The sequence below is a fragment of the Condylura cristata genome, unplaced genomic scaffold (genome assembly GCF_000260355.1).
Source record: "Condylura cristata isolate star-nosed mole 26May11 unplaced genomic scaffold, ConCri1.0 scaffold00002, whole genome shotgun sequence".
In the NCBI taxonomy this organism is placed as follows: domain Eukaryota; kingdom Metazoa; phylum Chordata; class Mammalia; order Eulipotyphla; family Talpidae; genus Condylura; species Condylura cristata.
The window spans coordinates 5,764,350-5,788,638 of NW_004567103.1; the positions used below are offsets into that span (position 1 = coordinate 5,764,350).

The 24,289-nt window shown below is 34.3% G+C and overlaps 1 protein-coding gene across 6 annotated transcripts in view; it reads right to left on the reverse strand.

The window, feature by feature from the left end:
- The window catches only part of AGFG1 (ArfGAP with FG repeats 1), a 70,751-nt gene that overhangs the window by 13,851 nt on the left and 32,611 nt on the right, over nucleotides 1–24,289 (reverse strand). For 2 of the 6 annotated variants that reach the window (XM_012727542.1, XM_012727537.1), the window contains exons 3-10: nucleotides 20,911–21,026; nucleotides 16,051–16,213; nucleotides 14,912–15,065; nucleotides 5,910–6,029; nucleotides 5,140–5,211; nucleotides 3,613–3,822; nucleotides 2,419–2,599; nucleotides 148–227 (exon numbers count right to left, since the gene is read on the reverse strand). In XM_012727542.1, the coding sequence (XP_012582996.1) occupies nucleotides 148–227; nucleotides 2,419–2,599; nucleotides 3,613–3,822; nucleotides 5,140–5,211; nucleotides 5,910–6,029; nucleotides 14,912–15,065; nucleotides 16,051–16,213; nucleotides 20,911–21,026 (1,096 nt within the window). The remainder of the gene's footprint in view (nucleotides 1–147; nucleotides 228–2,418; nucleotides 2,600–3,612; nucleotides 3,823–5,139; nucleotides 5,212–5,909; nucleotides 6,030–14,911; nucleotides 15,066–16,050; nucleotides 16,214–20,910; nucleotides 21,027–24,289) is intronic. The other 4 variants (XM_004674218.2, XM_012727550.1, XM_004674220.2 and 1 more) reach the window with 2 other exon arrangements.

A 24,289-nucleotide genomic window follows, 5' to 3' on the forward strand; every position in this document is an offset into this window, starting at 1 on the left:
ACTTGGTTCATAGTTATGGAAATATAAAATAGAGCTTCCTGAAGCTAAATCACTCCTCTGACAATCTCCAGTACCCCAAAGAAAATGCTACACAATATTCATTTGGGCTCTTTAAAAAAAATTATATATTATACTAGAAAGACATACCTCCAAAAGGAGCAGGCACACTTGAAGATGCGGGCTGTGTCTGTGCAGCAGCACCCACTGGCACTGTTCCAAACACATTGCTGAAAAATTTAGAGAGTTCATATAAAAAGCAAAAACAACAAGTATAACCTGTATCTACAAGGTGGTCATAAAATGATAAAACATCAAAGCAGAAATATTATATCGAAAACTTCAAAGAAATAGTTTAAGTATGCTGTTACACAGAAAAATCTTAAAATGTCCAAAGCAACAATAAAAAGCCACTTTATGCTAACATCAGTAGCATTTCTAAAGATACATATACATTTTGCAAAACAAAAGAAAATGAAGAAACTAAAACGCCATTTGATATTTTTGCAAATCCCTTTGGTGGCTGGAGTAACATAAGATCAATCTGGTGTGGCATGTTATTCAGGTTATAGTTCATGGAAAACTGGCCTCACACACAGTCACAGTTCAATCAAAAAGCAGTATTTCAGTACTTTTTATCAAATAATTGCAGGTATTTTCTTTGGGACCATAATAGAAACATGAGAATTTCCTAAAAGTTAGTTGTAATGTGGAATTTGAAACCCTATCAATGAACTGTTCATTCTCCATTAAGTCTATTTTGTATTGTGAATGAATCTTTTAGTGATTTCGTATCACTTAGAAAATACTTAATGTCAATCTTCCAAATGTTGACAAATTTCCTTATGCAAAATAAAAATCACATTCATTAGAACACGTTATCAGAAAAGTAATGGGAAGCTGATATGGTCTTGCTGGAGTCAATAAATTTTCCTAAATTTTAATAGCTGTTGGAAAATGTGAAATTTGTCAGTTCTTTTCTTTAAAGTGACAGACGAAATGGTCCAAATCAGTTGATGATTTTTTTTATTAGTCATATATTCAAAGAAAATGTTCCACAAAACAACTGGCTGGTTCATTCCGTAACTCATACAACCACACAAATTTATTTTCCTCTTGACAGTCATCAGATTTCAATATACTTTATTACTCTATTCTACACCTTACTTCAACACAGAACATTTAAAAGAAAAACAATCAAGAATATTCACAAGTGAAGTCAAAAGCATAGTGGGAAGAGTGTAGTGACTACTCAGTGACCACTTGTACACCTCAGGGCATGGCCATGATTTGTACTCAGGTGCCAGGAAGTTCTACCTGCCACTGCTTTTGCTCAATCAACACAATTACTAATTTGTGCAAACAGAACCTCTCAGAAGTATTATGTATAATGGTTTAGCTTCATGAGCTTCTTCTCAAAGGGTCTCAGGTAACCCAAATGCTTTGGGGACTACTCATGTCCTTTCACACAGCATCAGCAAACTCCTGTGTCCCCAGACCTTAAGGTGATCTTTTTATAGACTACTGCTGCACACATCTACTGTAAGTGACACTGACTAAACACAAAATACAAAAATACTCTGAATTTTATTCTTTGGGTTCAATTTTTCCCATCTGTCACTGAAAATATTTATTATTAAAGAGTCCAAGTAGTGAGCATTATAAACCTACCATTTCTCTCTAAAAAAGGAGCTAGAATAAAAGGTAACCAGAATAACAAAATAAAACAAATAGTAACAAAAAATGGGAAAAATTCAGAGTGAAAAGATGGATAGAACACTGCATAGGTAAGAAGACCCTGTACTTCTGGATTGGTTTCCTAAACTCTGAAATGAAATCATCACAACTAAAATCTGTTAAGACTCCCTGCTGCCAAGAATTCCTATAAAGCAAACATACTGGAGAGGTATGCAACAGGTATGGCTATCCATTAATACCAGTATGACACTGAAGAGAGATGAATTTGCTATGTTCTGGCATAATCATTTCTAGAAACGTTTATTTACAACTAAGGCTATTACACAGTAAGGCTACAACAGACCACAAGTTAAGTAAATCTAGTGTATGTAACACTAATTAAAAAAATACATACACATTCCAAATTTTTTTCTTTGGATTCAATTTTTCCCATTTGTCACAGAGAATATTTATCACTGAAGTGAGCTGAGACTTTGTGAAAGCTGTATTGAATAGTTTGACTGTTAACAGGACTCTGCTGAGTGTAACAGTCCATGGTGAAATATAAGTACATAAGTCTGAATTATAGTCTATTTTAACTAGTAAGGTAAACTGTTTCCTCAATTTTGCAAAAATATTCACCAATTTCAAAATTATATCCCAAGTACTCATTATTTACATTACTACTCAAGGTTAAGAAAGAGATGAACAGCTAAACACAAAGCAGGAGCACTGACAAGGTACCTGCTGGCATTACTTGTAGAAGTGTATGCATTACTAGAAGTGGCTGCAGAGCTGAATACGCTGTCTAGTTCTGCCAGGGCTGCATACTTGTCTGAAGATGCACTTGACTGACTGGGAATTGAAACCACAGAAGCAACAGGAGCTTTACCTGTGGTCCCAAAGCCACTCCCCTGATCACCACCTATAAACAAACAAAAACAAATTAAACCAAGCTTTAAATTATACTTTCAACTTATCAAGCACAGCTGCCACGAAATTCATACAAACTTAAACCTAACTGGAGCCAAACAAATAAATGGACAAGTTTCTGGTCTCACCTAACAATAACCTCAAAAGTAATGAACAAAATTTGCTAGATATATTATGATATAAAGACAGAATACTGCTTCTATATCAAAAATTAAGACTATATTGATTACAGATTCTACATAAAGAAGAAATGCTCAAAAATGCTACATTAATCCCTCTAACACAGGTAAAGCTCATTCCAGTGAACAGATAACTCCACAACATGTTAGATTTAATATGGACAGCCTATTAATATTTCCCAGGTATTTTTTCTTTTCATGAAAACAGAGGAGACATTAGCATGTATTTACTGTGTTCCAGGCATTGTTCTAAAAAATGCCTTACATCTAATAACACAAAGTCATGAGTTCAGTGCCATTACTACCCACATTTTGGAGATAAGAAAGCATATCCACAGATCAAGTCAAGAATTCACTCTGAAAGCAGATTCTTGCTATCCATTACACAATGCACTCTGAGAGGCAATATATTGGCCTGACATCAAAACCAGTGATAAACACACATTTTAGAAACAGGCTTTAAAAGGAGAAAAAGAAAAGCACCAAAATGTTAACAGAAAATAGTTCAAAATGAATATAAACCACAAATAACCTTCTTATTACCTCTACTTATTATATTAATAAGAGTTCTTGGCCCTTTATGACCTTAGACAGTAAAGCATGCCTTTTAATTTCTAATACTTTTTCAATTATATTTTAATTGTAAGTTTACACGTGTTTCTATGCCTTCAGATTCAAAATGTACCAACTAGACATGAATGTCTAATATAAACAAATTTTCTACACAACTACTAAGCATAATACCCTCAAATTTTAATGCATACAATCAACTTTCGAGAGCTATTTAAATAAACGAATTTGCATGTGTTCTGTTTAAAGGTAATACCTTGCCCAGCACTGAAGATATTGTCTAAATTGGCAAGTGCCGCATATTTATCTGCAGTCTGTAGACCAGCTTTATTCGTTGTAACTTTACTAACAGCTGATGCTGTCTGATGACTCTGGGAAGTACTGAAGGTTCCAAAATCAGCACTGGAGGATTTGGGGAAGTTATCAAAATGAGCAAAATTAGCATTTACTGATCCAGCATTTCCACCTGTAACAGAATAAACAGAACAACTGAAATTTCTAAACTTTTCCAATATACTTTGATAGATTATATCATTTCTTCCTAAATTAAGCACCCTATAAGCAAATCCTGCACTCCTAAAATTAACAACTGGCAAATGGCATACAACTTTAATTATTTACATATGACTTTTTATAATTCTCAGCTAGATTTCCAAAGGCTCTGGCAACATAAAGGTTAGCAAGTTTCTATGGGTAATTATAAGTTTCTGTGGGTAATAACCTATCCAAGAATGAAAATTCAATTCATAGATAAGCAATTTCATGCCACCTGGTTTGAGCTGGCTTACTTCACAGAACATTCCAGATATTATATGCTAAGACCTTTCATGATTTCTCCTAAGCAGACTGTACGCAAGTAGCAAAGTTCTTACAAGGAAGCATGTATAGTTGCAATGGAGAGTTGGTTGACACAATCTAATAATAAAACTTTAAAATGTACTATTTTGATGTAGAATTTCTTAAAATGTGGTATTTGGGCTTTGTACTTATTTTAGTTGAAAAGCTATTAATTGTACATAGTAATTTTATGTGTATACAACAGCATAATACCCTCAGAAAATCATGGCCTATCACATACAGTTCAAGGAATAAAAATTATAATACAAAATAATTTAAATATTATAGTAATTTCTTCACTTTATAGAATACATTTAACCAATGGTCACTGCTGTGTATATCTTCTTAATATAGTCCGTTCTGTAGTCTACAGACTTCCCTAAAATACTACCAGAAGACTAAAGCTAGTGTATTTCATTCTATGCTTTTTATCCTATATATTTTAGTGACTCTTTACTCCTAAACATTAGTTTCAACAATCAAAATAGGATATATATGTGTCTAAACATCAAGGAGGCCTCACACAAGTATTTCTGAAACAGAATATATACACCCCAACTAAAATCCACAACTTCCATCAGTTTCTTAAGACAGTCTAAAGCAAATATATACAATAAAATTCTTTCCCACGATTTAAAATCATTCTTTTCAACTGAAGTTAAGCACACTCTATTTCTATTTAAAGGACTATGGTCTGTTACAAGTAGCCGATGAATAAAGAACATACTAAGCTTTCAAAATTTGTAGGAAGGAATTTATTTCAAATCATTAAAAATTGAATAATTAAATCAAGTAGCTTACTATATACTGTGTTCTCTAAGCCTGAGTTCAGTAATAGTGGAGTGTAAACATGAGAATTTATTAAGAGCTATTTGTGCAAGATGACTAACATTCTCTAAGTGAAAACACCAAGAATAATAGATGCCTACTTGACAACAGAACTTACTGTTGGTGGCCTGGAGAGGAAAGGCTGAAGTAAGTTCACCAAAACTGCAGCTAGATGAAAGCATTCTAAATGCTGGACAGCAGAAATTATAAAATGATGAAATTTAAAGGGAAAAAAAATTGAAAGAAAAAGCTTTGAGACACAGAATTAAAAGTTGAAAGACAAGTAATTAGACAAAGTTCTAAACAAAGGAGCAATGAGTTTCTGAAAACAATGATGTGTTGGGGAGGAGTATTCAATATTTAAAGAACAATTTCTGCACAGAAAACTATTTCGTTTTCTAAGTTTAATTGCTAAATAATCCACTCTCGATTAATAACATTTACTTTCTTAAGCTTGTTGTTATGAAAAACTTATATTTTTAGTTCAATGAAAGCAATCAGCTTCATTTATTCAGAATTAACGTGCTGTGTGCACCTAAAAAAAGTTTAGTACTTTAATTCCACTGGAATTAAATTCAAGAAATTTAAGAAAGTTTCATGTGCAGGAAGAGGTGTAGGTGTTGTAAATTAGACAACATATGAAGGAATTCAGACAAACAGGTACAAAAGAAAAGAAAATGTCAGGTTTCCCCAGAGCTTTGTAAGATAAACTATTTTAAAATCACATAATTATATAGAATTTAAGTTAAAAGTAATTTTTGAAAACTGTATCTAATTAGTAGTCTTATCTTGTTAAAAGTAAACATAGGAGCATAACACCGGAGAAAGTTCTACCTATAGCTTGGGATTTAAAATAAACATTTAAGCATAATGCTGGAGAGGCTCTACCTGTAGTTTGGGGCTGAAAAGGAGGGTGACTTGCTGTGGGGAAACCTCCAAAATTACTCGAACCACTAGACTGTCCAAATGCATCAAAGTTTGCAAAATCTGCATTTGCAGAATTCTGAGCTGTAAATGGTAAGGAACAATAAATGTTAATGAATGTGAAACTATAAATGAAAACTATGACAAATGAACTTAAGATATTATGAAAAGTTTCTATTATCTCAAACTTACTTTAAAGAGGATACATTTAGAAACCAAATTTTAAATCCTGCCAGTGCTTATCCCAATTACATGCTATGCAGTAAAGGGTATTAAGAACTTTATGAAGTGTTTTGTAAAATGCTGAAACAATAACCTCTGAATAACCTTAGAAACAATAACACAAATATGACTATTAAAAGCACTAAATACACGAATTACAGTATAAGACAGAGATGCAGGATACAAAATGCGTTTTGAAAAATTCAGATGCAAAATGGTAATGAGTGACAACTGACCCTAAATACTAATATAAAGATGGCTTAATGACATTAATATTCCTACTAGTTAATTTGGAATTTACAAATATAGCATAGAAGAATCAAAATTAAAAAGGACATAAAACCAAATACAAAGAAGATATTTACATTGCATTAGAAGCCTATCATTCTGAAGCCTGTGTTTAAATTTAAGAAATAATGAAAACTAATTCATACTCAGTGGAAAAGACCAACGGGTGATTCTCTAACTGGTCATCATCTAAAAGCAAAACTCTAGGTTTCCCTAATCTTAAAATACATCACTAGTAGAAGTCCAAAATAATTTTTTAAAGGCTGAACAAATGCTGGTACGAATTTTATAGAGGATAAAATGAGAATACAAAGTGCAGAAAAGGGAACTGATAAGTGTTAAGTGATAGAAAGTGTGACTAAAAGATGGAGCAAAACTAATTATCAACACAGTAAAAGTTATTTAAATCTTTGTTTTGGGGATTTAAAAAAATATCTATATTATTGTTCACTTTATAACAATGTTTACTTCCCCCCATCTCCCATCATCACCATAGCCCCCCCCCATTCCTTCCTCTTTCTGATCCCTCTCTGTTCCCCTCTCCTGTAGAATCTCTCTAGTTTATAATAGTCTGTATTTGTTTAATTTTCTATTGTAATAACAATACACTTTACCCCCATCTTATTTGGTTCTCTTAAATTCCTCTTGTGAAACCATTCGATATTTTTCTTTTTCCTTCTGACTTATTTCACTGAGCATAATCCCTTCCAGCGCCATCCAGGTTGCTGCTAATAGCCTGAGTTTATCTTTTTTGATTGCTGAATGGTATTCCTGTGTGTGTCATATCTTCTTGATCCAATCATCTAATTTTGGGGATTTGCATTGTTTCCAGTATTTACCTATTGTAAGTAGTGCTGCAATAAACATAGGGGTACATGCATCGTTTTGAATTAATGTTATTGCGTCCTTTGGGTAGATCCCTAGGAGTGGAATTGCTGGGTCCTATGGCAGCTCCATTTTTAGAAATCTGGGCTTCCCATAGTGGTTATACTAGTTTGCATTCCCACCAGCAATGTAAGAGTTCCTTTCTCAGGGCATCCTCACCAACATTTGTTGTTGTTATGTGCCATTCTCACTGGTGTGAGATGGTATCTCATTATAGTTTTGATTTGCATTTCCTTGATTATGAGGGATGCTGAACATTTTTCATATGCCTGTTGGCCATTTGCAATTCCTCTTTGGATAAGTGGAAGAACTCTTTTAAGTTCTTCTGCCCATTTCTTGACTGAGTTGTTTTGTTTTTAGTGATTCTACTGAGCTCTTTGTATATCTTTGTGTTCAGTCCTTGTCTGTTACATGGGGTACCAAGATTTTTTTTCGCAGTCAGTAGGGTACCTTAAATCTTTTATAGGCAATCCCACTTCCAGGAAGTTTTTGTAAAGTATAATCTTGCAAATGTATGTGCATGGCTAATCTCTAAAGGTAAAACACTGTCTTCTATAATGAAGGCTTTCTATAGAAAGCCCCAATGACCAACTGACTTAACTATATCATGGAACATCAGACAATGGGAAATAATGCAGCCATTTTAAAAATCATGTAATGGTGAGGTCTAGGCAAAAATGTATATGACAATATGAACAGGTTAATAAATTCAAGATACATTTTCATATAAAGTCACTAAACATGATATTGTGTGCATAGAAAACAGGCACTTCAGTTAATGCATGGAAAACTTTTACTTAGGCAATCATTTTCTTGTTTGTTTAACCTGTTTCACCAAGCTCTTGCAATGAATATATATTCCACTCCAAAAAGTTACTTGAGCAAATAAATTTTCCCATTACCAAAGTAACATTAAGCATTTTTCTAAGGAAATCAGGAAAATGTATACATTTTCTGTATAATTACTAATTTACATGACTGAAATGGTATAGTAATAGGGAAGAAATGCACCAACAGCAGACTCTGTCTTGCTCGATGCTGTTCCACCTCCCTTGATTTCTCAGGTCTACCATTTCTGAAATGCAGTACACGGTATCCCACATAATACTGCACATCTTTTGTTCCTGAAAACCTTTTAAAAACACATCTGTCCTATCTCTCAAACACTATACAGAAGCACCTAAATTAAAAAGTCCATGTATTGCTCAATAAAAAGACTGCATTTTCCAAATACACTGGAATCTTTTTGTCTTTCTTTTCACCTAATAAAATTTCATTTCTTCTTAGGCTGAAATTTCACCTTCCTATAATGATTATAATGGAAGAAATTCAATACATGAATTTAAATTTCTTAAAAAATAATTTATAAAAAGTATCTCTAGGAATATAATAAATATGACATAACTTTAAGCAGTTACCATTTAGTATCGTTTGAGAACACCAGTAAAGTAGTACAGTTTACTAAAAAGGGAATCTGAGATTTGACTCAAGAGAACTCTATCTTAACCTAAATAATTGTATAGCACTGGACAGCTCCCTCCAAACAAACTGACAACATGATATAGTAAATTCTCAACTTTTGAGTGGGCTATTTTAGAAACAGCAAATTTATAAGTTTTTTAAAACAATTCAGTCGTACATTTGAGAATAAGAAATGAAACACATTTTCCTTTGTACAAATCATAATTAGGTCCACAGTTTTATTGCTTGTAACTCCAATGTATATGAACATACAGTACATAATCATCATGTTTACTGCACACTTAACTTATATATCCAGAACATCCTAGGGAGAAAATAATGTCTTATATTTCAAACATCAGTAGGGTAAGAAACACTTCAAAACAATTCATTAGTCAAGCCTATCCTAGCACGCCAATAATTTTCCAACCAGAACACCAAACCAAACATTAATGAAATATCTATATATTCTTGCAACAGCAATTAGTGATACTTCTACCAGTTCTTACTTGTAGACAATCTACCCCGTCTTCAACAGCTAGTCACAGTAACTTCTAGAATGTGTGTAGTCTGTAGACAGCCTGTATGTTCTCCCATGTCAGTCTAGCTTTCGCAGGGCACTCCACTTTCCCCTCACTATCCCAGAGGTGGAGTGTAGATTGGAAAGTGCATGTAAATTGCCCCCAGCTGAATGAAAGTATGTGTGTGAGATGTTTGACTGAGAGGGAACGGCCCCGAATGCAGGGTTAGTGCCCACCTTTCACCCTGAGTTTCCAGGGTGAAAATTCATGTAAGGAAAAGAATAATAAGTGAATCATTTAACAAACTGCTTTTGAATATTAGTAGTGTTTTAGGTCTTTATAAAGAAGCTTGGTGATGTTTTCATAACCTGAAATATGCCATAAAAACTTAACCTTATTTTTGGCTGACCTCTGGACAGTGTGCATATGACATGTGCAGGCCTACTTATAGATGCTATAAACAACATTATCAACAAAGACAGTACTGTTCTGAAAATGTACTTTCTTCCTTATGATTTTCTTAATGTAATTTTCACTTCTCTAGTTTACTTTTTGTAACAATCCAGAATATGATATAAATAATATATAAAATACATGTTAACTAACTGCTTACCTCACTGGTAAGGCTCTGTACAATAGCAGACTACTGAAAGTCAATTTTCAAGAAGTGAAAGTCCTATGTAGATTTTTTTACTATATGGGGTTTGGTTAAACTGTTTATCAACTGGCCTATGGTAACACTGGCTTCTTTATTGTTTCACTTGAAATGAAGATTTCCAGGACCCTACTGACAATGTTAATTGAGGACTTACTGTGTAAAGCATGACAAAAAAACTTAGTTTGTCGCTTTTGTGATGTGTACACTACCTAACAACCATCATATTCTGTAAATAAATTATATTTCTGACTATATGTGTATTTCTGTAGATTACTTGTCCTGAACACAATAATGATCCAATCAGACACATCCACAAAAAAAGTCATCTCTGCTAGGATGTTCAGATGAAGAGGGAACATTTCCAGTTTTTAAGTGATTAAACTATTTACAAAGCTATACTAACCAGATTGACATATCTGAATTTGCTATTAAAGATGCCATTCACTCCATTCATCTGTTCAGAAGAAAAAAATTTACCTACATTAATGAGACAGAGAAAGAATTTCAAGGCAATAACTGAAAATTCAGTGATTTACACCTAAAAACTAAGCCAAGGTAATATTTAAAAGATAGTGACTCTACATTTGGAAAAGGTAAACAATTTTGTTAACTTCCTCTTGTAATATGCATATATACTTTGTTCTCCTGGATTTAAATGAAATAAAAAAGTGATTAAAGCAGTGATTCACAAATAAGAACTTTCAAATATAAAACTATTTCTTAGGCAGCCTGACCTAATCTACATTATTGTTAACTATTTCCTTACAGACTCAACTATCTTACCATTTCTATCACACTGGGAAAAAAGGCAAAATAGCCAAGATCCCCTATCTCCTATCAATTTTTGAGAAAACTATAGGTTTTCTTTTTCTTTACATTTTCTACAATAAACAAAACATATTACTTTCAGAAAACATGTTAAGAAGATCTTAAAAGTATGAATACAATCAAAGCATAAATTAGTCTGTGGAGTTACAATAAATTTCCAAACCATTTTTGGCTAACATGGCTACATATAGACATCTTACTTTCCTGACCTGTGAATATTCATAAATTGCATTTAAAAATAAAAACATATTGTGTATATCTAAAACATGAAAACACACAGTAACTGGATTTTATAAAGTTTATAAAACAAATATTAGAAATAGTTGTTTTAAGCTCTTATTTGTCAATCACTACTTAATCACTTTTTTATTTCATTTAAATCCAGGAGAACAAAGTATAGGTGCATACTGCAAGAAGAAGTTAACAAAACTGTTTCCAAAAGTAAAGTCACTATCTTTTAAATATTACCCTTGGCTTAGTGTTTAGGTGTAAACCAACATCAGAAAGTCACTGATTTTTCAATTATTACCCTGAAATTCTTTCTCTGTCTCATTAATGTTAGGTGAAAATTTTTCTCCTGAACAGATGAATGGAGTGAATGGAACTTTTAATAGCAAATTCAGATACATCAATCTGGTTAGCATTGTTTTGTAGGGAACCTGTTCTTTGAGATATTTGATTCTGACTAATTGAATCCATCATTTCAAATTATATTTCTGTAAAACTTAAATCGAGATTAATGCAAAATATATTCATAAATTACAGAATACATATATCCAAATTCTACCAGATATATGTATATTCCTTTATTCTTATGTTTTCTTTTTGTTAGTATTCAAAAACAAAAAAAGGGACCAAACACTGGGGCTCATGACAGGTCAGGGGGAAGTGACTTTCTTCCTACTTAAAGCATGAAGGGAAAAGTCTCTGATTATCTAATGCTGGAAATAAGAAAACCTACCACAGCCTCACCAATTTAAGATTCTTAATTTTCTTACCCTTCTCAGTATAATCGTGTCTAAAAATAAACCTCAGCATCATCCTAGGAACTATTTTAAAGCAGACACACAAACATACATACAAAAGTTAAACCGTAATTTCTTTCTGCGATATTATCATTAGAATATGCTTTTATTGATAATTAAAACCAAAGTTCCTTTAATACTTGCTAGAAAGAAACGTGATCAAAGAGCAGCATTGTTATAATTTTAAACTTTCTTAAACAGCATATTTCTCAATGTGTATGCATGTATATATGAATGTATACTTTGTACCATTACTATCCAATTATAAGTCAGTTCAAATGGAAAGGAAGAAAAACTGTCATAATTCCACAGGTGAGAAATAAGGTTGAATAAATTCTTACAAACAGGAAATCAATCCTGTAAACACTTTTTGCTATGCTAATAAAGTAGCAAAATATATGTTTTAAAAGACAATTTGAATTTTTTTATTACCATTAAACTTACGTAAATTAGTGACAAAGAAATAGTAACTTTTAGCTAATACTCCCACATACATATATTTAAAAATATAATTTCAAATTATCAAAAATAAATACTACAAAATGACTAAATCAATTCTTAAATTAATGTACATTTAGTTTGATGTTTATTCTTTCACTCATGAATGCAAATGGGACAAATTTTCTACGATATATACATCAACATTTATACTTACATTTAAAATAGATTCCTCACAGTATTTCACAGAGTATATGCTCTTAGACCGCTATATCACACCTTCTTAAAAAATACAAGCAAGCATACAGAACAGCTGTACTAACAAAAACTTAACACACTATTCGTATATTCGCATCTAAGCTCTGGAGAACCTCAGTTACAACTCAAGATAAGTAAGGATAAAGTCTACAGATATGATTCCATTTGTATATCCATACCTGTGTATCTAACATGTACTTAAGTGTGCATATATATGTATACATGTGAAAGCAAGAATAAGAGAAGAAAAAGTGTTTATTGTGTCATCCGTACACTAAACTTCTCATTCACCCACCATTACATGTGAACCTCACCACTTGCCCAAGGTTATGCAGACAATAAGGAACCTGGTCACGTTTGAACTCAGGCTGCTCTGACTCCAGAGTCCATTTCTTTTCACTACATTATGCAACTTCATTGTCCAATAGACTCTTACCATTACAACTATACAAAAGACTAACATCAATACTTCAACAATTTTAAAATACTAACATTTCCTTTGATGCTTATTCTATCACTCACAAATGGAGATGAACAAACTTTCTATGACATATACACCAGTGCTTACAGGCATTCAAAGTAGAGTCTACACAATAATTTGTAATTCTGAAAGGTTTATATATTCATTAACAAAATTTCTAACTTCTAGCAAAGTACATTAAAACTTAATATATTGAATCTGTGAATAAAAAAAGCAATGTTATCCTTTCAAAAGTCAAACTGAATAATGTTCCTACTCTAAAGATGGAAGAATGGAACATCAATAAAGAATAACAACTATAAGTTGGGGGTACACAAAATGTTTAAATCTGAGTTACTAATACTAGAGAAAAATAAGATCACCACTAGACAATGCTAGAGATCAACTCATTATGCTGATATTTGACTGATCAGAAACATGCATTATAACATTACTAATTATATCATTGGATAAACAGTTTTTTTAAAGAAGTGTTTTAGCTGACAAATGAAGGAGTGATGTATTTACAGTATCATCATTTTGCATTATGGATTCAGGCATTGAGCATTAACAGCTAATGCTACAAAATCAGAGATAATTGATACTCTGCTTATTAAATTCAAAGTAAGAGGCTTTCCCCTTCTACAAGTCTCTAGATGCAAGTCAGTTTAGAAAAAAATAGAGGAAAGGTATATGTTAAATGGCACCACAGCAGTGCAGTAAGATCAGACTGCTAAGAACTGTACAGGACAAATAACCTAGTATCTTCAACAAGTAAATTACAGAGGGTTAAGAAAGAAGGAAGAACCTACAGATTAAGAGACATATCTGCTAATTGTAATCTGTAAGCCTTTTGTGAAACCTGATTTGAATAAACTAAGTGTATGCCTCTCTCTGAAATGGAATGGAAAAGTGAAGACTGAGTAATGAATTGTTATTATTACTATTGTTTAGGGAGTGGTTAATACTATGGTGGTTATATGTGTGTGGGTGGGGGCTACAGAGTTTTACATTAATTTTTTTTAACTTTTACATTGGTGCTCATTTTTGTACAGTATTTGATTTCTCCCTTCAGGTTTAATCCCCGTAGATCTCCTACCACCATATCACCTGTGAACTGTCACCACGGTCCCTTGTGCTCTTCCTTTCCTCTTTTTTGATTCCTCACCTCTTCCTCCCCTATTCTATGTCTCAGATCTATCGATAGTTGCCTGCAAGTTTTATCTATTTTTTTTTTCCTGACCTTTTGTTCAGTTTCCTTCTATTTCTCCTATAAGTGATACCACCGGATATTTTTCTTTTTCCTTCTGATTTATTTCACTGAGCATAATTCCTTCCAGCTTGATCCATGTTTTGCAAATGACATCAGTTTATCTTTCTGACTGCTGGCTAGTATTCCTCTGTGTGTGTGTATACATACACAGAAACATGTAATGTGGCTACATTTAACAAAGGAAGCCCTTCTATTACCTACATACATACAAGACAGATGAGATAAACTAATATGCTAAAATTTGATTTAAAATAACATAAGAGGATATGAGTAGAATGAATGAAACCAGATAACCCCAGTGATATGTACATGAATTTCATATAATCCGGTCACTTTTGAATAGTTGCATTTTCCATTAAAAAAGGATAATTAGTACATTTAAGTCTTTTCCTATTTTCTCTGAAGAAGTTACCCCAATATCTAATATGATCTCTTTTATGTGACTAAAAAGCATTAGGATTACGAGATCACATATTACACCTCAATAGCTATGGGTGATAAGACTTTTAACAGAACATGCTTTTAGATAAAAATTAAGTTTAACAAAGAATGGATTATAGCCACTATGTACATCACTGGTTAAAGCTGCTGGGTTTGTTTTTTTTTGGGGGGGGGGGTGGAGGGGGGGAGGGTAAGCAAGAGGACTTACCTGTGTGACTGTTGAAATGTGCAAAGTTAGCAAAATTGGCTGTAGCTGTTGACTGAGGAGGTGGAGCAGCAAAGATGTCAGAGCCAAGATCACTTAAAAGGTCAAACTGCTTCTTTTCCTGAGGTGGTCCTTGAGAGCGACCTACAACAGGGGACTATAAAACCCAGATTAAATACAAGGATTTCCAGCTTTACTAAATTTTTATAACACTATTTCCACTTCAAGCTTAAAATATTGTTTAAAAAAATGTCTGATGTGTAGTTTTAAGTACTTTAATGCTCTCTCTCTCCTTTTTTTTTTTTTTTTTTTAAGGAGAACAGATTTTCAGTATCTATTCCCAAATTATCTTGGGACTTAAAACCAAAAAAATATGTAACTATACATTTGTTGCCCCTCATGATACAAAATAGGCTTACTGCTAAGACAAAAACGACGAGGTTATTATAAACACTTGCTTTATATAGAAAATTACAATATAGTTAACCTCTTCTTCATTCAGATCTTTTGGAAACACGGCTTATCCAAATGTAGTATGCACTATAAAAAGGGTGGGTTTTAATTCAAATATCAGTAGTACCATGCCTGAGAACCAATCTTGTATATGATACACACTCGAAGCCACATGATAATAGACATTTCATGATTCAGTCAGTTGTTAATGAATAATGAAGTATAAATTTCAGGTGACACCTTATGAAGACTAAGTTTCTGGGGAATTAATTATACAACACAAAGTTACCTCTGTGTAAATGATAAACATACTTTGCAATCAGACATGAGGGAAAACTACTGTTTGAGAAACCTTGTCCTGTAAAAGCACATCTTTGTGACTACGCCTCTTTAACCAACTATAAACACACATTCATGCATTGCTAAATGCATGTGACAGACAGCTATTGCAATGTTTCTGTATACCTGTACAAAGCTATGCAAAAGAAACTCAAAAGCAGTAAGAACAAAAAAATATACATTCTAACCACTTAGCCAACAATTTCTTTTAAGATAATACAAATCACTAGAATATGATGCTACTAGGAAACAAGGTTATGCTATTGTCTTAATGAATTTTTAAGTTCATATTTAATCCTCTTCAAGTAGAAACTCCTGGGGAGAAAAAAAAAAACTTAAAAATTACTCACCTGGCTAGGTGTGCCCTTATTTAAGTGCAACGCTGGTGCTGAATCTCCTAAAAGAGATTTTAGTGGTTTGACCTCAGGGGTACTGCTTGTGCTACTGGCAGAGGACCCTGAAATAGATGCATGAACTGATGCCACCACTTTGGCTTGTTCTGGTGGGACATACCTAAAATACATGAAAAGGTGAAAAGACCATTAACTAAGCATATGTACAAGGGATACTATAATCAAAAATAGTAAATTTAGTTCTAGTTTTGTGTAATATTATTTAACTTTTTATTTTCAAAAGCATCTTAGAACTGATAGTTCAGGACTCTCCCTGGTGGCACAACAAGTTAGAGCACAGCAAGCACTGCAAAGCTGGCTGCAGCCACTTCCATGTAAGTTCGATCCCCCACCCTGGAGGTGATCCACATGGCATGGCAGGCCTCTGCCTGTTCTGCTCCCCACTCTGACTCTGGTGAATCCTCTCACCGCTTTGTGCCTCTGGCCTGTACTCCAGTTCTATATGCATAAATAAATATTAAAAAAAAAAAAAAGAATTGGTAGTTTAAATGTAGCTGTATTTAATGTAAGACTGTAGTGTAATGTAAGACTGTATTTAATTGAAATAGTCAAAAAGGGGGTAATAAAAACCACAGAATTTGTTTCAATTATTTAGTTTCTATAAGATAATAAATACATTATGTGAATTGTTTTTTAAAATAACAGAGGACCTGTAGGTAATAATCTATTTTAATTCTTAAACACTAAAATACCGTAAGATTGTAAAATCTGCTAACAGACCAGCAAAGGGAAAAAATCCATTATATTACAGCTAATAGATAAAATATCAAGGCCTCTCATAAATCTGTAAGTCCGGCCCTCCCTGGTGACGCAGCGGGTTAAAGCACAGCACTAAGCTTAAGAAGCTTAAGCCACTTCCTCATGAGTTCGATCCCCGCCTGCCCCGAGGAGATCCACATGACGCGCAGACCTCTCCTGACCCACCCGCTACTCCCCTCAGCAGTGTACTTCATCGATCTGCCTGTTCTGCTCCCACTCTATCCCTATGAATCTTCTCACCCTCCACATCTCTGGCCTGTACCCCAGTTCTGTATGAATAAAATAAATAAATCTTAAAAAAAAAAATTTGTAAGTCCAACAACCCAATTTTAAAATGGACGGAATTAACAGAGACAAAGGAAAACACTTGTAATGTAATAAAAACGCAAATTAAAATAACATTAGCATTTAATGTCAATGTAAATTTTACAAATTTTGTTACTATTTATTAAAACACATAAATAGGTATATTCAGTCTTAGAAGAACCACTGCCTGATATCTATTCTTAAGAGAAACTCATCCTTAGGATTAGATATGCACAGAAATACATATGTAGATCCATATTGCCATAGTATTCTTTATCTTTCCATTTTTATTAATTTTTTTATAGTCATAAAAAAAAAGAGCATTTGATCAAGAATTTGGAGTCCTGATTCTGCTCGACAACCAAAGAAGTCCAAGCTGTGTTTGTTCTACCAGGGTCAGGCTTCAGGGAAGTTTAAAGGCCCAAGCAGGGCAGTAGTCTGGCTATACTTAGGTCACTTGTTTAAAACTTTCAGACTGGCTTATAGGAATCTTTAGGCAGAAAACTGACGTATAAGGTCTTCTGCAACAATCAGCAGATGACCTTCCTAGTCATCAATAAAGAAAGAACTTGGTGGGTGTTCTTTCCTAGTGGCTGATAGGAAGCTGAATTAGATTGCTTACTTTTCACCTGAAGTTTTAATATGACAGATACTGGACAGTCTGATTAAAAAACAGGCGCTACAGTTTATATCATATATGTGCATATGTGTGTGTGTATATATGGTTATATATATATATCTAACTTCAATGTAACAGCACTCTGTTTTCAAAAAATTGGGAAAAATAAGCCCCAAACACCTATCAAGAGAAAAATATTTTAAAAGATTATACAAAAATCTTATTTATTAAAATACATAAATAGGTTATAGATAGTCTTGTAACATGGAAAGATGTCCATAAGACTAATTTATAGGTCTTTCAGATTTCAGCCTAGTAGGATAAATTTAGGAATCACAGGAGAATAAAGGAAAGCAGAGCTAGGAAGATTCTAATGTCCAAATACTGCCAGTGTTGAGCTCGAGGGCTGTGTATCTAGGTTTGTCCTACCCTAATCCTTATCTTCCTCCTCACACAACACAAATCAAGTCAGCAAACAGTATGGTTAAGAGCACCCAACTGTTCTAGTAACGGGGTTCAAATGCTCGCTCTACCACTCAATCACTGTAGAACCTAGACCTCAACTCTTTTGAGCCTCTGACTTTTTCATCTATAAATGAAAATATGATTGCCTCAAGGTATAGCTGAGTTAATATTCACAAATTACTTAGAAAAGTTCCTAGACTACAGGTGTCAGCGATTTTAGGTTATTAGTTATTATCGAATTATACAATAATCACAAACAATAAAACTGTTTTGCTTTTTCCAGTAAATAGACTGGATGGGATTTGAAAATGATTCTAGGAACTTAAGCTTTCCCGTAACTAGGCATATCACCAATGATATAAATTTTGAGTCCAGCTAAATCTTACCAAAGGATAAAATCAAATAGTAGTACTTGGTTCAAAATATTTATCTAACGAAGTAAAACTAAATTTATATAACATAAGAAGTAAATTTGAAAACTGATTAAAACAATAATTTCTTTTCACTATTGCAATTCAGTGAGGGTTTTTTAGGGACACTGAATTTGGATAGTGCTTATGCAACATAAAAACCCATTATATTGGCCCTCCCTGGTGGCTCAGTGGGTTAAAGCACTGCACTAAAAAGCTGAAACCACTTCCGCATAAGTTCGATTCCTGCCTGCCCCGGAGGTGACCAGATGATGCGGCAGACCTCTCCTGACCCGCCCACTGCTCCCCTCAGCAGTGTACTTCCTCAGTCTGCCTGTTCTGCTCCCCACTCTGTCTCTGATGAAGTCTTTCGCCACCCCTGAGTCTCTGGCCTGTACCCCAGTTCTGTATACACAAACAAATAAATCTTTAAAAAAAAAAAAAAAAAAACCATTACATTAATCCCAGTGCAGGTGTACAGGAGCATAGATTTAATTAAAATGCATATAGTGGGTGGCCGGTTAGTTCAGATGGTCAGAGCGTGGTGCTGATAAAATGTACGTGCTATGGATCTCTTGAATGTCAGTCAATCACCCTCCCCACACACCAATTAAAGTTTGTGTTTTTATTACTCACTATTACTGTCCTGTTTCTCACAATATTTTGAAAAAGTACTCTATATTTGTCTTGCTAGCTAAAGATTGTTAAAATTTTCCTGAAATCCTCACTAAGTTCTAGTCATACTAACTGTTGTTAGTCTGAAATGGTTAACAGCTGTTGGGGGAAAAGAATTAAGCTAGGGCTATGCAAGAATAACATGTCTTAACTAAAAGATGGACAGTTTAAGAAATAAAGCACTAGCGTGATGCAAGGATCATTTTACATCTCATTTTTTTTTTTTTCTAAGATTTATTTATTTATTCATACAGAACTGGGGTACAGGCCAGAGATGCGGAGGGTGAGAGGATTCACCAGAGACAGAGTGGGGAGCAGAACAAGCAGATCGACGAAGTACACTGCTGAGGGGAGCAGCGGGCAGGTCAGGAGAGGTCTGCCACACCATGTGATCACCTCCGGGGCAGGCGGGAATCGAACTCATGTGGAAGCGGCTTTAGATTCTCAGTGCTGTGCTTTAACCCGCTGCGCCACCAGGGAGGGCCTTACATCTCATTTTAAGAGAACCCTATGCCACCATATTTTCACTAACCAGCTCACCTTCTAAGATTTTCTTCTTTCCTGAGCTAAAATCTTACTGATTTCTTTTTAATCTATATTCACACCTAATATATCTAGTGTCAATGAAGACTGCCCTGACTATTCCTGCCTAGGAAAAAGTAGTCTCTAAAGGACAGTAAGGTCACAAGGTTCACAGAGCATATGAATTAGAGCTACTTCTTTCTAACGTGCTCACTAAGTAGAGATAAAAATGTCTCACCCAGAAACCATAGCAAGTATTCTCTCAAACCAAAATAGGCCCTGGAATCCATCACTCTCTGGATTAAAATGCAGCAACTCAGGGAAACAATCTATTCCCCATTTGTGACTATCTCCTTCATCTTAACCCTCCCAGAAAGGAAAGACGTTACTAAACACTGATAAAGCAACAACCAAGAATTCATCACTAGTGAGCCTCAGTAAACTGACTAATCAAGTATGTTCATATAGCTAAATATGAAGAGTCAAAACTAGCTGAATACTAGCTCTAAGGATATAGTGCCTGCTTGTTTTAAAGGACTTTATCAAAGCCCTATCCCAACCTGTTTTAAGGTAGACTGAGTTATGGGAACATAAATAACTCCTCCTTAACTAGCTAGTGAAAAGATTTTCAATGGGCAGTTAGGGTTATTTTGAGCAAAAGCTTAGTGTCAGATGCAATTAAGTAACCACAACACTGCAGCACTAGCACAGTACCTGGTACAGAGAAGGGGCTGCATGGACACTTGCAAAATGACAAAGATTTTAAGAAAGGAACCTTTATAAGACTAAAAATGTCTAAAGAAATAAACAGGATAAGGTAAGGATTAAAAGGAAGGATTCTTAACTTTCTGAAAAACAGCAGAGGGCTATTAGGCGTAGATGAGCGAAGAAAGTTTTTGAAAAACAAATCTAATAAAAAGCAGGCTTACTTTCTATCTACCTGCCTACCTCTTATCTATTTCCTTCTTATGTCACACTAATCTTATCCACAATTAATGTGATTTAGGGGAGCTTTAGCTTAAATGTAAACTATCCACTCACCATCTTTTCTTTTCATATTTTTCTTGTAGGAACTCTTTCACTTTTTGTGGATCCCTGAAGTCTGGAATTGCTGAAGATCTATCATCAAACAATCCTAGCCAAATCTGTTTACAGACCTTTAAGAAAAAATTAAAAATAGAAGCGTTAAATTCAACATCTTTACTCAATGAAATATTAAGCAAAATTATGAAAGCTAACTTATTTAACAATACTGGTTTCAATGACAATACTTAATACAATGAGAAATAAAGAAGCAACAAAAGGCGGCACTAAGCTTATTTTAATAAGTTATTGTAGCAGTAAAACTGGCAACAGTGGAAACAAGTGAAATAAGATTGTCACTGGAATTTATTTTAGGAGAGGGGACCCAAACACTGTGAGTCATTAAAAGTGAAGCCACAATTTCCTCACCCCATAAATCAGAGGAATTAGATGAACAGCAATTTCATGGATCCTTAACAGATTTAACAAACAACCATCATGAACAAAAAGTGCTAGCGCATGAATAATCTGTTATTTAAAGAGTAACAAAATACAAGGCAGATATGACTCTACAGTTGCTTCTTATGCTCTTTTACAGCTAACCAGCTAACCATAATACTCAGAGATGTTCTATTTTTTAGAAAAAAAAATAATGATAATAATAAAATGACACACAACTCACACAAAAAGTATAGGGAATGATAAAGAAAAAAAAGAACTTCATCAATATTAGAGGCTGTTCTTCAAAAACCTTAAAAGAAAATGAAAAGGCAAGTCACCAACTTTGATAAAAGTATCTGTAAAATCTACATGAGCTTAAAAGAACTCAAAAATACTGGTGATTTAATTTTTTTAAAAACAAAACTTTTGTTTAAGGAATGGGCAGAAAACGCCATGCTACATAGAAACCACCAGGCTGGCTACATCCCACTTCTAAATATTTACCCAATAAAAAGCACATGTCCTCACTCAGTTTTTGTCACCTACATCAATAAATATCAAGATAAATTATGCTGAGGGAAGTCAGATCACTTCCTCAAAAGTACATAATTGTATGGTTCCCTTCATTTAAAATTTGAGAAAATGTATACTTTCCTATAGTGATGGAAAGCAGATCAATGGATGCATCACAAAGGGGCTTAAGAAAACTTTGGCAGTCATGAAAATGCATCTTATTTTCTAATTATAGTAATCATTTCACAAACACCAAAATTTGACACTTTAAAATATGCCGAAATTGTAATTATTCCTCAGTATAATTATAAAAAGTACACACATTTCCAAAGTTATATTATTTTAAATAAGCACTAATGACACTATCAAAATAAAACACAGTAACTAGCCTGACAAAGACCTGAGAGATCAATAAAGGAAGGGCAACATCTTCTGATTCTTAGCCTGCTCACCGAAGTGGGTGATGGAAAAATAAGAGAAGAAAAAAAGACTCACCCTCTGCTTCTCCTAGCAAGTCCCCAAAACATGTTTCAAAACATTTCTTGTGGTCCCTTCCTACTCGGGGGTCAGTATACAGATATGACGTCATTAAGGCAGCTACAAATGACACGTGGGGCCTATACATGGCATACTCTCATTATAAAAACATTTTAGTGGCAGAGCACAAGAAATGCAGACACCCAGAAAAGGATACAGCCTACTACCAAAAATACTATAAACTTTGGAGAGGCCCAGCTTCTCCACTGTATATTTAGCTACTTAAAAATTACCACTTGGAAAGTTCCTTAGGCAGAAACCTCTAAAGCCTTATTTTAAAAAAATCTCGTGCCTTTTAAATTACATTCATTAAAAAAGGATTAGAAATTTCTAATTCTTATATTGAAAAAATTTCCAAACAAGAAAGCAAGAGAAACAGGAGTCATGTGCCCAAAGCTATAAAGAATATTTAACTATAACTGACAATCAGTTCAGGATACTTTTATGACATATAGTCTGCATTCCCAAACCCCCAGTACTACCTATTTTTTAAGACTAAAAACAATAAACATATGAACAAAAAAAGAGATGAGTTGAAAACACAGATCATAAGATCACAGTCTTGGCACTCATCATGGGAATGGAGTGCTTGATGGGTGGTTTCACAGCTAACTACCTGGACTTATTAGCAACACATTGGATTCATTTAAAACTCTGTGCTAACTGCTAGTGGTTCTGCTGTCTGACTGGCCAAACTGTTAGGAAAACCTATTTACAATTCATGCTGTCGCCATTAAAAGTTCTGAGAGAGGGCCCTCCCTGGTGGCGCAGTGGGTTAAAGCACTGCACTAAGAAGCTTAAGCCACTTCCTCATGAGTTCGATTGCCACCTGCCCCGATTGCCACCTGCCCCGATTGCCACCTGTCCCGGAGGAGCGGCAGATCTCTCCTGACCGGCCCGCTGCTCCCCTCAGCAGTGTAGTTCCTCAGTCGGCCTGTTCTGCTCCTCACTCTGTCTCTGGTGAAGTCTTTCGCCACCCCTGAGTCTCTGGCCTGTACCCCAGTTCTGTATTAATAAATAAATAAATCTTTTTAAAAAAAAAGTTATGAGAGATTGTCAATTAACTCATATATGTATGTATGTATGTATGTATGTATGTATATGTTAGTGCACAAGAGTTATTTTCTGAATTGTTCAAAATTTAATCATCCCTGCCACTCTTAGCAGTTGAAATTCTTACTCAGATGAAATGGCTCTTCAAACATTATGCCCCAATTCCCTGAACTGAACCATTGTTAAGTCAAATTTTCAGGATCCACTCAAGGCTTACGAAATCAGAACCTCTGGAGGTGGTATCTAGCTAGCCATTTGTGTTTTAGCAAGTCCTACAGGTAGGTGATTGTGAAATAGGCTGAAGTCGGAAAACCAAGTCTAACCAATATCAGCAGGTGGAACTTCCTGTTCACACATAAACATTATATATAGTCTTCAACATTTCTCAAATTCACTTAAGCCACTACACTTGTTACTGGGCAAGATTTACTTAGCAGTTAGTGTGATTTATTTACTTAGTATTCCAAGGACACACATGGGGAAATGTCATAGTCCCATGGACTGTTCCCATTTTGATCACTGAGAGATGGCTTCTACTACCACCAATCGGTTAAAATTGCTCTTTCAGATTTTTCAATTTGCTGATAAGAAAATATAAAATTCTCTTTTATGCTTATTTGATTTTTGTTGTTGGTTTAGTAAAATAGTAGACTGACTGTAAAGGCTGAAGGAGAATGGCAGAGTGAATCGACCAAGACTACATGTAGCACCAAGAAACTGGACATGTGCATTTCAAGTGAAACCAGACAGGACAGTAGTGTTTTCTCCTCTGAACAAAGTAAGTACAAAGTAGGTAGAGTGTTGAGTTTAATCAGGTAAAATACAACAGGTTTGCAGAAATGGCTTATGGAGT